Source organism: Ursus americanus, chromosome 3, assembly GCF_024610735.1.
Source record: "Ursus americanus isolate L20-20 chromosome 3, mUrsAme1.1.p, whole genome shotgun sequence".
NCBI classification, from domain to species: domain Eukaryota; kingdom Metazoa; phylum Chordata; class Mammalia; order Carnivora; family Ursidae; genus Ursus; species Ursus americanus.
Window position 1 is genome coordinate 39,994,842 of NC_142129.1, and position 12,592 is coordinate 40,007,433.

Below are 12,592 nucleotides of genomic sequence, written 5' to 3' on the forward strand. Positions count from 1 at the left end.
TGTCGATATTCATGTGCACGTTTTTGTGCGAACATCTGTCTTTAGTTCTCTTGGGTGTATGCCCAGGTGACGGAGTGCTCCTCATAGGGAAACTCTATGTTTACTGTTTTGAAGTACTATCAAGCTACTTTCCCCAGGAGCTGCCACATTTTACGTTCTCATCAGCAATATGCAAGGTGTCTGGTTTCTCTATATCCTTGTCAACACTTCTCATTTTCCATTTTATTTTATTATTACTGCCATTGTTGTTATTATTCTAATGGATGTGAAGTGATTCTGACTTGCATTTCTCTAGTGGGTAATGATGGTCACATTTGTATCTTCTTTGGAGAAATGTCTCCTCGAGTCCTTTGCCCAGGTTTAAAATAAGTACTTTGGCTTTGTGTCATTGAGTTTGAGCTCTTTATATGTTTCTGCTACCAGACCCTTATCAGATGTATGATTTACAAATATTTTTTCCCATTCTGTGGGTTTTTTCACTTCATAATAATATCCTCTGATGCACAATTTTTACAAATTTTGATGAAGCCCATTTTATTATATTTTCTTTTATAGTTTGTACTTTTGATGTCATATTTAAGAAAGTATTGCCTAACCTGAGGTTGCAAAGCTTTACACCTACAGTTCCTTCCAAGAGTTTTATAGTTTTTGCTGACACTTAGGTCTTCTATTCAAGTTTATTTTTGTGTAGAGTCTGAGGCATAGGTTCAAATTCATCCTTTTGCACATGAATATCCAGTTGCTTGTGCACTATTCCTTCTCCACTGAAAGGTCTTGGCATGCTTGTTACAAATCAATAAACCATATATGCATGGCTTTGTTTCTGGACTCCCAATTCAATGCCATTCATCTACATGTCTGTCTTCAGGCTGGTAACATACCGTGTGTGTTAGCTTTGAAAACAAAGCTTTCGAGCACGTTTTGAAATCGGGAAGTGTGAGTCCTGCTTTGTTCTTTTTCGAGATTGTTTTGGCTATTCAGGGTCCCTTACGGTTGCATATAAATTTTAGGACGAGCTTTTCCATTTCTCTAAAAAGGCTCTCGGAGAGGCCTGTTTGAGAGGGAATGCCATGAATCTGTAGACTGCTTTGGACAGCATTGCCTTGTAACAATATTAAGTCTTCTGATCCATGAACACATGTCTTTCCATTTATTCTGGGCTTCTTTAATTTCCTTCAACAATATTTTACAGTTTTAGTGTACAAGTCTTGCAGTTCCCTCGTTAAATTTATGCAAAGGTATTTTATTCTTTTTGATACTATTGTACATCCAATTGTTTTCTTAATTTCATTTCGGAGTGTTCATTGTTGGTACCTAGAAATACAACTGATTTTTGTGTATTGATCTTCTATTCTGTACCCCGAGGAATCCCTCCCTTAATTTGAATCATTTTTAATGGATATTTTAGGGCTTCCTATGTATAAGAACACGTTCTCTATGGTTAGAAACAGTTTTAGGGGCGCCTGGGTGGCTCAGTCATTAAGCATCTGCCTTCAGCTCAGGGCGTGATCCTGGCGTTATGGGATCGAGCCCCACATCAGGCTTCTCCGCTATGAGCCTGCTTCTTCCTCTCCCACTCCCCCTGCTTGTGTTCCCTCTCTAGCTGGCTATCTCTCTCTCTGTCAAATAAATAAATAAAATCTTAAAAAAGAAAAAAGAAAGAAACAGTTTTAATTCTTCTTTTCCAATGTATATGCCTTTTATTTCTATGTCTTGCTAATTGCACAGGCAAGAACTTCTAGCACATTGTTGAATTGAAGTGGCAAAAGTGGACATCCTTGTCTTATTTCTGATGGGAAGCTTTCAGTCTTTCACCCTTAAAAATGGTGTTAACTGTGGGTTTTTCATAAATGCCCTTTATTGGGTGGGAAAGTTCTCTTTTATTTCTAGTTTGTTGAGTGTTTTTATTATGAAAGGCTATTGGATTTTGTCAAATGTTTTTTTCTGTGTGTATTATGATAATTGTATAGGTCTTTTTTCTTTTCTTCTGTCAATGTGGTATATTATATTGGTCAATTTTCGTATGTTTAATTACTTTTGTATTCCTGGGAAAATTCTCCTAGGTCATGGCATATAATCTTTTCAGTATGCTGCTGGTTTGCTAGCATTTGGTTAAGAATTATGCATCTATATTTTTAAGGACATTGGCTTGTAGTTTTACTTTTTCTTCTGATGTCTTTGGCTTTGATATCAAACACCGGCCTCTTAGGTTAAACTAAGAACTGTTCCTTATTCTATTTTTTGGAAGACGTTTCAAATAATTCCTGTTAATTCTTTAAATATTTGATAGAATTCACAGAAAGGCCATCTATTTTCTCCTCTCAGGAAAAATTTCCATTTACACTCAGTGTTCTGACATTTTATTATGATGTGCTTTGGTATGGATCCATTTTCATTCAAGATTGCCCGTGGAATCAACTTCTAGCCAGAAGACAGAAAATGAACAGAGGATTACACAAAAGATTTTTATGGCCTAGACCCAGAAAACTGTATACTTCCACTCACATTCCACGGGCCAAAACTCGGTTACATAGCCACGAGATAAGACATTTAGTTTTGGATATGTATGTTTGAGATGTTCATTAAGTATCTAAATAGAAATGTCACATTATTAGACGTATATATGAACCTGGTGTTCAGGAGAGAAGTCTAGGCTGGAGGTACAAATGTGGGAGTGCCAGCGTATAGATGATATTTAAAGCCATAAGACTATGAGATTCCCTTATATGGAGAGGAACACAGAACTAAATACTTAGTTCTGCGGCATTCCATGTAGAGTGGGAAAAAGAGGCTATGGAGGGATAACCACTGATATAAACCAAGTGAAGAAACCAAATCAAGGACAAAAGAGATCAGCTGTGTGAAATGCCGTTAAGTCAAGTTTAGGATTGAGAATTAACCCATATTTTAGCACTGTGGTGGTCACGGACTATATTGACAAGAATAGTTTTATTAGAATGTTGGAAATGAACATCTATTTAGAATCTGATTCATTTATTCATGCAACAAGTACTCAATGTTGTCAGTAGCTAAAACTTGTGATCTGATGCCCTTTCCCCCAATAATTTATAAATGGAAGGAATGTTACTTTTAGATTTAACCTATAAAACCAGGGGCACCTGTGTGGCTCCGTCAGTGAAGCCTGATTCTTGATTTCGGCTCCGGTCGTGATCTCAGGCTCCTGAGATTGAGCCCCCAGTCAGGCTGAGCTTAAGATTCTCTCCCTCCCTCCCCCACCCCCCACTTCTCTCTGTTTCTCTCTCTCAAATAAAAAAATAAATAAACCATAAAATCAACACCTAATTGATCTATGGGCAATATACAGAAGAAAAACATAGCTCCCTGGTCAGCAAGACTTGAAAATTACTTGGCAAAGCATATTCATAGATCCAAGGATGGAAATGAATTGACAAGGAAGCATAGCGAGGGACATCTCTAGTAGCGGTCGGTTCGATCCAGAGGACAGGAAACCTTAATAAGCATCAGGTGTTTCTGAAACGTAACAGTGAGTTTTCATTTAAGTCAATAAATTGGCAGTTATGGCCAATACGTCAGGCTCCCGAGTGTGATGAACGTGAGTCGGCTTCTGAGGAATGAAGCCGCGCTCGCTGTGTGTTCAGTAGGTCAGGTTCTGAGCCGCGGCACTGAGGACTGGCCTAAATCCCCTCCTCCCAGCACCTCCCCCGTCCCGGGAGCCCTTTCACGAGACAGCCTGCAGGCTTTCTTCCAGGCAGCCATCTTTGCACTGCCGTCTGAGTATCTGCACCAAGAACTCTTTCTGTGCCTTTGACCGTGAATGTAAAATTCTCAGAGAAGTAAAAGAAAACTCTTGGGCTCACGAGCTCACAGGCTCCTAAGGACAATGATACGGGCAAAGCGGATAGCAAGAGAGAAGGGCAGAGCAGAAGGGGAACGAGGGCCAAATGAGAGCGTACAGACGAGAGACTCGGCCAACCCCTCTGCCCCGCCAGCCCCTCTCCTCCCGACCTGGAGCCGCCGTTGCCAAGAGTTCAAGCACTGAGAAAGGTTTTCAAAGGACATCCTTCGGCTTCGAGCAGAGTGAGTATCACTTTTCAGTCTTTCTTGTTTCATGTGATGTAGTGGAAAGATGCAGTTCCTTTGGAAGCCGACAGAGCTGGCTTCGAATCCTGTCTCTCCCATTTAATTGTGTAACACTGGGAAAGGCAATCCCTCTCGGCAGCGGTTCTTCATTGAAACTGCTTTTCCTGTAGGGTCGTGCTGAGGATTAGAGAAAAGGTATGGAATAGTCTAGGAACAGAGAAATTTTTTTTTAAAAAACAGGTTGCTAGTCTTATCATTCCTGGTGCTTAGGCAACTCAGTCCGATCATTTCCCTCTGAACCAGTCTGTCTTAGCTCATGGACTTGAGGAATTTGCTGTGAGTTCAAGCTGAAATTTACTACCTGTGTAACCTGAGGCAATTCACTCAACCGCTAAGAATGTCAGTTTTCTCTTTTGCAATGCGCGGGTTTTAAAACCCTTGGGTTGTTGTGTTCAGTGAGATGATGTCAAAAGTTGTATAGTGTCAGGCCTAGAGTCAGGCACAAACTCAGAGTCCCCTCATCTTATCTTGCTTCTGGTCTCCATCCAGCTCTTCCAGGTTCCTTAGGGAAATGGGGCAAGGTGGAAAGCGGCTGAGCGTTCAATGACCCAGGTTAAAGAACCAGATTCTCATTTTTCTTTTCTAGAAAATCAACGAGTCTTTTGACAATAATGTTAGCCAAATCTGTGCCTTGGGCTGTGGTCTGTCACGTGGGAAATAAAGGCAGAAGGAAATGTAGAGGGGCGCCTGGGTGGCACAGCGGTTAAGCGTCTGCCTTCGGCTCAGGGCGTGATCCCGGCGTTATGGGATCGAGCCCCACATCAGGCTCCTCTGCTATGAGCCTGCTTCTTCCTCTCCCACTCCCCCTGCTTGTGTTCCCTCTCCCGCTGGCTGTCTCTGTCTCTGTCAAATAAATAAATAAAATCTTTAAAAAAAAAAAAAAAAAGAAGGAAATGTAGAGAAAATTAAATTTCCTTATAACCTGCAGCCCATGGACAAATACTTGAGGTAGAGTAGAATGTTCCTCCAGGAAACTCCCAACTATCTTAATGTTAATGCCTTGCTAGAGGGGAAACACCCTTAGCTTGATCATAGCAAGGCCTCCAGTATCCTATGGGTCTTCTTTAGCATATGGAAATCCTTTTGGAGACGTCCCCCTGCCTTTACCTCCCACGACTCCATTGTATATAATCGGTTGGTCCTCACAATCCTGGCCCCGCAGCCCTTTCTGCGCAAGGGTCCTGTCCTTTAATAAAACCACCTTTTTTGCACTAACTCTTTCCTCGCCCTCGGCTCCGAACCCCACTGCTCCAAAGCACATCAGTCTGCAGTGGTGAGTTACAACTCTAGAATCTTTTACCATTTGGTGAGATGGCTTACTTGGAAAAATACCATGCCGTTCGTGGGCTGGGTGAAGTTTATCTCGGCCCTTGTGTCTGTTTGTCCATGGAAACCTCATGGTGACCTTGGAGGGTGACTCCTGTTCTCTATACGGTCGTGAATCATGCACGGGTGAATCATGCACGTGAATCATGCACAGAGAATGTGTGCAGAACCAGGAGGAGGTGTCGGTTCTAATTAACTGAGTCTTTATTCCCCTGCACTTGCTGGTCCGATGAGCTCAACACTACCTCCTTGAGAACGCTGACGTTCTCCCATGAGGTTCTCAGAAGTCTGGTTGGAGCCATTCATTCTCCCAAAGTAGCTCAGGCAGCCCCTCTGGTCCCTAGGAAAGTGGTCTGGCCAATCCCTGGCCTCTGATTGGACCTGAAATAAGACAACTATGAAGGCCAAATGCTTTAAGTTGGGGGATGTGAGCTGGTTATTGAGAGGATTAAAAAAGAATCACTGTTGTGTTTGGGGAGGGCGGGAGGGGAGTGCGTCCTGCAGTGGTAATGTCTAATTAATCACACCGGCTCCGGGCTGCGGGCTTGGCTCTGTAAACAGAAAGCAGGTGCTGCTGTGGGGCTGCCCAAGGAAGGAAAATAGCAGAAATGGCTGCAGGCTGGGACAGCTTCAATGAAAAGGATTTGAAGAAATAATGGGGAAACTGTTAGATATTTTATTTTATTAGAAGTAGTAGTGGGCCTGTATAGCCTCAACACCTTATTCTTTCCAGTGGAAAGCTGCCTGAAATATGTTTCAAATAAACTTCCCCAACCTCCTTCTCATGAACAAAAAGATGTGAAAATATAGATAATTATCAATTGGATTTAGAAACCAACCTATATTTACCAAGTGCATCCTCGTTCTCTCAAAAGTAAGACACACATTTCAAGCATCTACCATATGCCACAACTTTAAGGCAGATATCTCTTTGAATTCTCATAAAAATCCTGAAAGGGTTGGCTTTTATTTTTTTCTAAGTATCTTCCAGATGAGGAAAGAGGGGCAGAGAGAGCAAAGAAGCAAGCCGCTCGGGGTCACACCCGGGCAAGGGGGAGGGCTAGAAGAGGCTCTGGGCTGACGGGCAGAAGATAGGGGTGAATGGGAGCCCCCTTGCCGGCTCCTAATCCCAACTCGGCCCTTACTAGCTGTGATGCCTTGAGCAAGTCACTTAAGCTCTCTGTGCCTCAGTGCCCTCAACTTTAAGGTAGGAAGGAGAGACTGAATATACAAATGGACAACAGTCAGACCATGTGTGGCAGTAGAACCGGGGCCTCTCCCTCTGCAGCAACCAGCCCGGGGAGCCATCACCAGGTCGGCCGCTGTCAATCCAGAGCTGTTAGGATGTGACCAAGGACTGCCAGCCTCTCTAGTTTCGTTGCCCTTCCTTCCGGCTCAGAACCAACCAGAGAAAGCCAAATATATTCTCTCCAAACAAAGCACATCCGATGGCAGCCCACCCCCTGCTTCTTCATGCTCCATCAGAGCACACCTGAAGATGTGTGCTTCCCCACTCCCCCCGACCCCCTCTCAGTCCAGCAAGTGCAAGTGCTGGTGGCTGACCCCCTCCTGTAGCAGATCTCGACCAGCCTCTGCTTGTTCTCCTCTGGGTGGTCTTTGTTTCCACAGGGGTCGTAATAACACCACTTCTGTCGGATGGCCACATGGATAAATGGAAGCAATGCAAGTAAAGGGCTTAAAGCAGAACCTGGCACATATTTAGTGCTCACAAAAACAGTGGTTTTTAAAAAATTATTAATTTCACAATGGAAAGTGGTAAGGCAGATTACAATACGTTATTTGCACAAGAAACAATTTATGAACTGCTGAGGGATGGAGGGATTTGGGCAGATATTTAGCTGAGGCTCTTCTCCTGTGCTGGGCAGTACTGTCACTCCTACTCTATGGAAGAGAGATCTGAGACACAGCAATGTTGAAATTTGAGGAAGAAGTCAAACTCCTAAAACCGTGTTATTTCTACTTCCCATGCTCACCCCCTATAATGATTTTTTTAGAAGTTTCTCTTGGCAATGTCTACCTCTTAGGGGTTTGTGAAATCTTGGCCTTCGATGAGAACAGAGCATATAGGTCATGTGACTCCCCGATTTATGACTCCAACAATCATATTCATATCATGCAGTAATTTTATGGCAGGACTTGCTGAAAAGGTAAAGATGTCACTGGGTTGAAGTTAAATGGTTTAGGTTAATCCTCTAGAGAGCAGGACCCAGAACAAAGTATTTCCCAGCCCCTGGCACAGGGATGATTGGATATGAGTTAGGAAACCAAATTAATGGGTGACATCTGTGTTTTATTTCCATGAATATTTTCAAAATATTAAGATAGACAGTGTCCGGTACTTAGATAAATGGTTGATAGATGCTAGATAGATACATAATAGGTCTGGCTTTTGTATTGACAGATTATAGCAATTACTTAACCCAAATCAGGAGCAGTTGGAGATAGACATTGTGCATTACCATATTAAAGACTGTTTAAAGGTGACATAGGAAAAGACAGGAAAGTCTCCAGAGAGATGAGCCTTCTAGCTTCAGGTGGTGCTGTTTCTAAGGGGAAAAACGGAAGAACTGTTTGATGACTTTGGAGCAACATGAAGAATAAAAATGAGTAAGGGAGATAATGGACACCTCTGTTTCACAGTGAGAGTCCGTTTTGCTATAGGAAGCAAAAAGCTGTGAAATGGCCCTGGGAAGCCCACATGTGGGAGAAAGGTGAATAAGCAAATACTTTACAGAAAAGCTTCAACAGCTAAGTTAGTAATGAAACTTAGAGTACGCAGGAGGTATTTACATTCTTTTGACGCAGGAGGTATTTACATTCTTTTGACACATATTCTAACTGGAACATTGTATGGCTTTTAAGCAAAAGTTATGGCTTACTAATCCGTTGCTTTTGTATAAATAAATAATGTTTTCTTGTTGAAATCGGTAGGTTTGATGAGGTCTATGGGAGATCCCATATTTAACTCCCTTCCTTCCCTAATTTCCATGATAAAGAAAAAAAAAAGATTAAGAAAGGTCTGGAACATGATGATCTGACACATGAATATATGGTGAAATGATTACCAAAATAAGATTAATTAACATCTTCATCCCCTCACATAATCATTTTTTTATGGTGATAGCTTTTAAACTGTGCTCCCTTAACAATTTTCAAGAATATAATACAGTATTGTTTATTAAAGTCACCATGCTGTATGTTAGATGGGATTCTTTTTTAAATCCTTCAAAAAAAAGAATAAAGAAAATATTGCAGTAGCGTGATAATTGTTGAATCTGGTGCTGCTAATATGAGGGTTTGTTATGCTGTTCTCCATACCTTTTGATGTGTTTGAAAATGTTCGTATTAAGCGTTTTGTTGTTGTTGTTGTTATATCTGTGACATTTTAGTCAAAATGGAACCGAGGATGTTTCTCAATGATCTGTTTACTCCCAAAGTCACCACACATGAATTCCGTAATATTAGATGCGTAGGTATCGGTGTGCGTGGCGGGTGCTGTGAGGCTGTGTCTCCGTGCACCTTCAGGATAGAGAGACTGTTTCCTCCGCTGCACAGAGGGCTCCCTGCCAATGTCTGAAAGCCGAAACCCTCCCCAGGAGCTGTCAAGGGATCTGCCTCATGCCAGGTCATGATCCCTTCCGGGGCAGGTCACATCCAGTTTCTGGCTCACATGGCCCCCGGCCCCCTTATTCCAATTTGACGCGAGTCTGAAAAGGCCTAAAGCCCTCCGGGAGCCGGCTGAGAGCTTTGTTGTGGCTGCATTGCAGTTTAACTTCTGTTCAATCCCGTCCTCTCCTCTCCCACAGGTGTTATTCCTAAGAGCAGTAGCCAGTCAGCCCCCTCCACGCAGCTCGCCCCCGCATCTCCTGTTGCCCAGGAAACCTGACCTAAGCCAGCGTGGAGGGACCTCCACTATCTGTTACTGAATGAAAAACACAAATTGCAAAACAGTATGAATAGAAAGTTTCTTTGCAAATGATAAAAAAAAATTCAAAAGCATACATCTCTATATGGATGTAAATATACAGAAAAAGGTATGGAAATTCGCACACCCCCCCCCAGACACATAGACATCTTTCTAATTGGGGGAAGGGAAGTGAGTTAGGAAGGTGTTAGGGCAGTTTTTCATTTTACTTGAATCGCTTTAACCTTTATCAATAAGATGAATTAATCTGTTATTTGTATTACTAAAAGTAAGTCAATAGTTTGTTCTTTTAAACATGCAATAGAAGCTGCCTTCAACAGCTGGGAAGCTAGAGACACATGTGAGTGCATAAGAAGATGAGATTAAGGCTCCCAAAACCCAGGCCAAAAAAAAAAAAAAAAGGAAAGGAAAGCTAATGTGCAATGTGCAGAAATATGAAAGAGATGAAAAGTAGACCCAGAGGATTATGTGAGTGTGTATGTGTGTTTCATCTGAAAGATTCCAGAAGCAAGGCAGAGCAAAGGAGCAGAAGCAATCATTAAACAAATAATAGAAGAAAAACGCATTAATTTCAAAAGACTGGAGGCTTCAGAGCAAAAGGGTCTCTAAGTACAAATATCTGAAAAGAAATACAAAAGAGTCTCCAGGCAAAATATCTGAAAAGGAATGCACATCTATATGGTAGAATTTTTAAACTCAAATGACAAAGAGAAACATCTTACAGGAATTCGGGGATTAAAAACAGGTTGTCTTCCAAATATAAAAATAGTTCAGTTGGCACCAGGCCTCTTAAAAATACCAAATGCTGAAAGTCCACAGGGAATACCCACAGCATTTGCGAGGGAAATATTGTGACCTAAGGGTTTTGCGTCTAAGGAAGTGATATTTAACGTGTGCAAGAGCGTCAGAAGAGAGCCTCACATATACAAGAACTAAGGAGCTAGCGTCCACATACTTTCCTGAATAAAAACTACTTAAAGAAATATTGAGGCACAAGTGCTCCAAACCAGGAACTTGAACCTGGAGGTTTGATAGGAAATTAATGGTGATGAGCAATAGAATAAGTAGAATTTTGAAATAATCTAAATAATTATAAAAAATAATGCAAATGTCAGGAGTAATTATTTAATGTTCATAACATAAAACTCAATATTCTTATTAGTAATCGGAATGAAAAGCCACTGTTTATTGTCAAAACCTAAGGGGAGGTGCTGGATAAGATGGGAGAAAGGAAAGAGAGTCTGATGGCACTAAGTATCCCATGTTTATACAGATCTCAAAAAGACGTTATTTTTATCCTTGGTACTAACTGAGAAGTATGTTTTTTCAGTTTAAAGACTAACACTAGTAGACCAAATTACAACTTTTAATTTCTAAAGAAATAGGAAAAAAATGATGAAAATTTGGCCTATGTAAGAAAAAAAATAGGAAAAGAAAAGAAAGCAATAGATAAGGAAAATATGTTTAAAAGTACAAAATAAGGGACTTCTTGATGGCTCAGTGGGTTAAGCATCTGCCTTCGGCTTAAGTCTTGATCCCAGGGTTCTGGGATCAAGCCCCATGTCAGGCTCTCTGATCAGCGGGGAGCCTGCTTCTAACTTCTGCCTGCCGCTCCCCCGCTTGTGCTCTCTCTCTCTGCGTGTCAAATAAATAAATAAAATCTTAAAAAAAATAGAGTACAAAATAAGATGACAAAATCAGAAAGAAATTATTAAAATGAATATGAATATAATAAGTAGAAGTATTAAAAACAAGAAAACATTTCGACTTAGTTTAAAAAATTCAATTATAGTGGTGCGTGGGTGGCTCAGTCGGTTAAGTGTCTGCCTTCCCCTCAGGTCATGATCCCAGGGTCCTGGGATGGAGTCCCGCCTCAGGCTTTCTGCTCCAAGGGGAGCCTTCTTCTCCTTCTCCCACTCCCTCTGTGCTCTCTCTTGCACTCTTTCAAATAAATAAATAGAATCTTTTTTAATAAAATTCAATTATATAGGATTTTCCAGAGACTCAACTGCAATTAATTAAGAAAGATTAAAAATAATGTGGATAAAGACACAATGGACAAAAAAAAGAATGTAGATATGGCAATAAATTATATCAAATAAGGTTGAGATAAAAAGAAACCATTGCTAAATGGGACAAAGGGGCTTATATATATATATTTTTTTAAAGATTTTATTTTTATTTATGTGACATAGAGACAGCCAGCGAGAGAGGGAACACAGCAGACGAGTGAGAGAGGAAGAAGCAGGCTCCCAGCGGAGGAGCCCGATGTGGGACTCGATCCCGGCACGCCGGGATCACGCCCTGAGCCGAAGGCAGACGCTTTAACGACTGCGCCACCCAGGCGAAGGGGCTTATATTTTTTAATAATATCTACAATAAAGAATTAATGGTCATGAATGATGACTAAATCTATTCGTTGAATCACATAGCATTGAAATGTTAAAAAAATATATTAGGAGAAATTGACAAAAAATATATCCAATAGGAAATTTTAGTGTGCCTGTCCCTGAATCTGGAGAGTAATAGAGAAAATTACTAAGGATTTATAAAACTACGATAATTAATAAGTTTATAACTCTATCTATCATAAATTACACTTACAATTATTCATTGTACGTTTATAAAAACTGGTATCTTGAGTCACAAAGCAAATCTCAGTAATTCCAAAAGAGACACTATACTAGCTGATTTTTAGCACAGTGCAATAAAACTGAAAGTTAATGGCAATATTTTTTAAAAATTCTACTTGGAGGGGCATCTGGGTGGCTCAGTCAGTTAAGCGCCTGCCTTGGACTCAGGTCATGATCAACCTGGAGTAGGGCTCCCTACTCAGTGGAGAGCCTGCTTCTCTTTCTGCCCCTCCCTCTGCTTGGGCTCTCTCTCTCAAATAACATCTTTTTTAAAAATTCTGGAGTCAAGAAATCAAAATTGCAGTTAGGGATGATTTAGAAAGTGATTATAATGACTAGAATGAATTCATTTTAATGGGGTATGACCCAAGCTATCTCAAAGAACGTTCACAAAGAATAAGGGTGCGCCTGGGTGGCTTAGTGGGTTGAGCATCTGACTCTTGATTTTGGCTCAGGTCATGATCTCAGGGTCATGAGATGGAGACCAGAGTTCGGCTCTGTGTTGGGTTTGCAGTCTGCTTAAGATTCTCTTTTCTTCTCCCTCTGCCCCTACTCCATCCCCACT

General features: G+C 41.2%; 1 protein-coding gene across 1 annotated transcript in view; it reads left to right on the top strand.

Moving 5' to 3' along the window:
- The first annotated feature begins 3,699 nt into the window (after positions 1-3,699).
- The window catches only part of AOAH (acyloxyacyl hydrolase), a 250,760-nt gene continuing 241,867 nt past the window's right edge, over positions 3,700-12,592 (top strand). Inside the window, exon 1 of the mRNA XM_045792859.2 lies at positions 3,700-4,059. Within this exon, the coding sequence (XP_045648815.1) occupies positions 3,924-4,059 (136 nt within the window). The 5' untranslated portion in view covers positions 3,700-3,923. The remainder of the gene's footprint in view (positions 4,060-12,592) is intronic.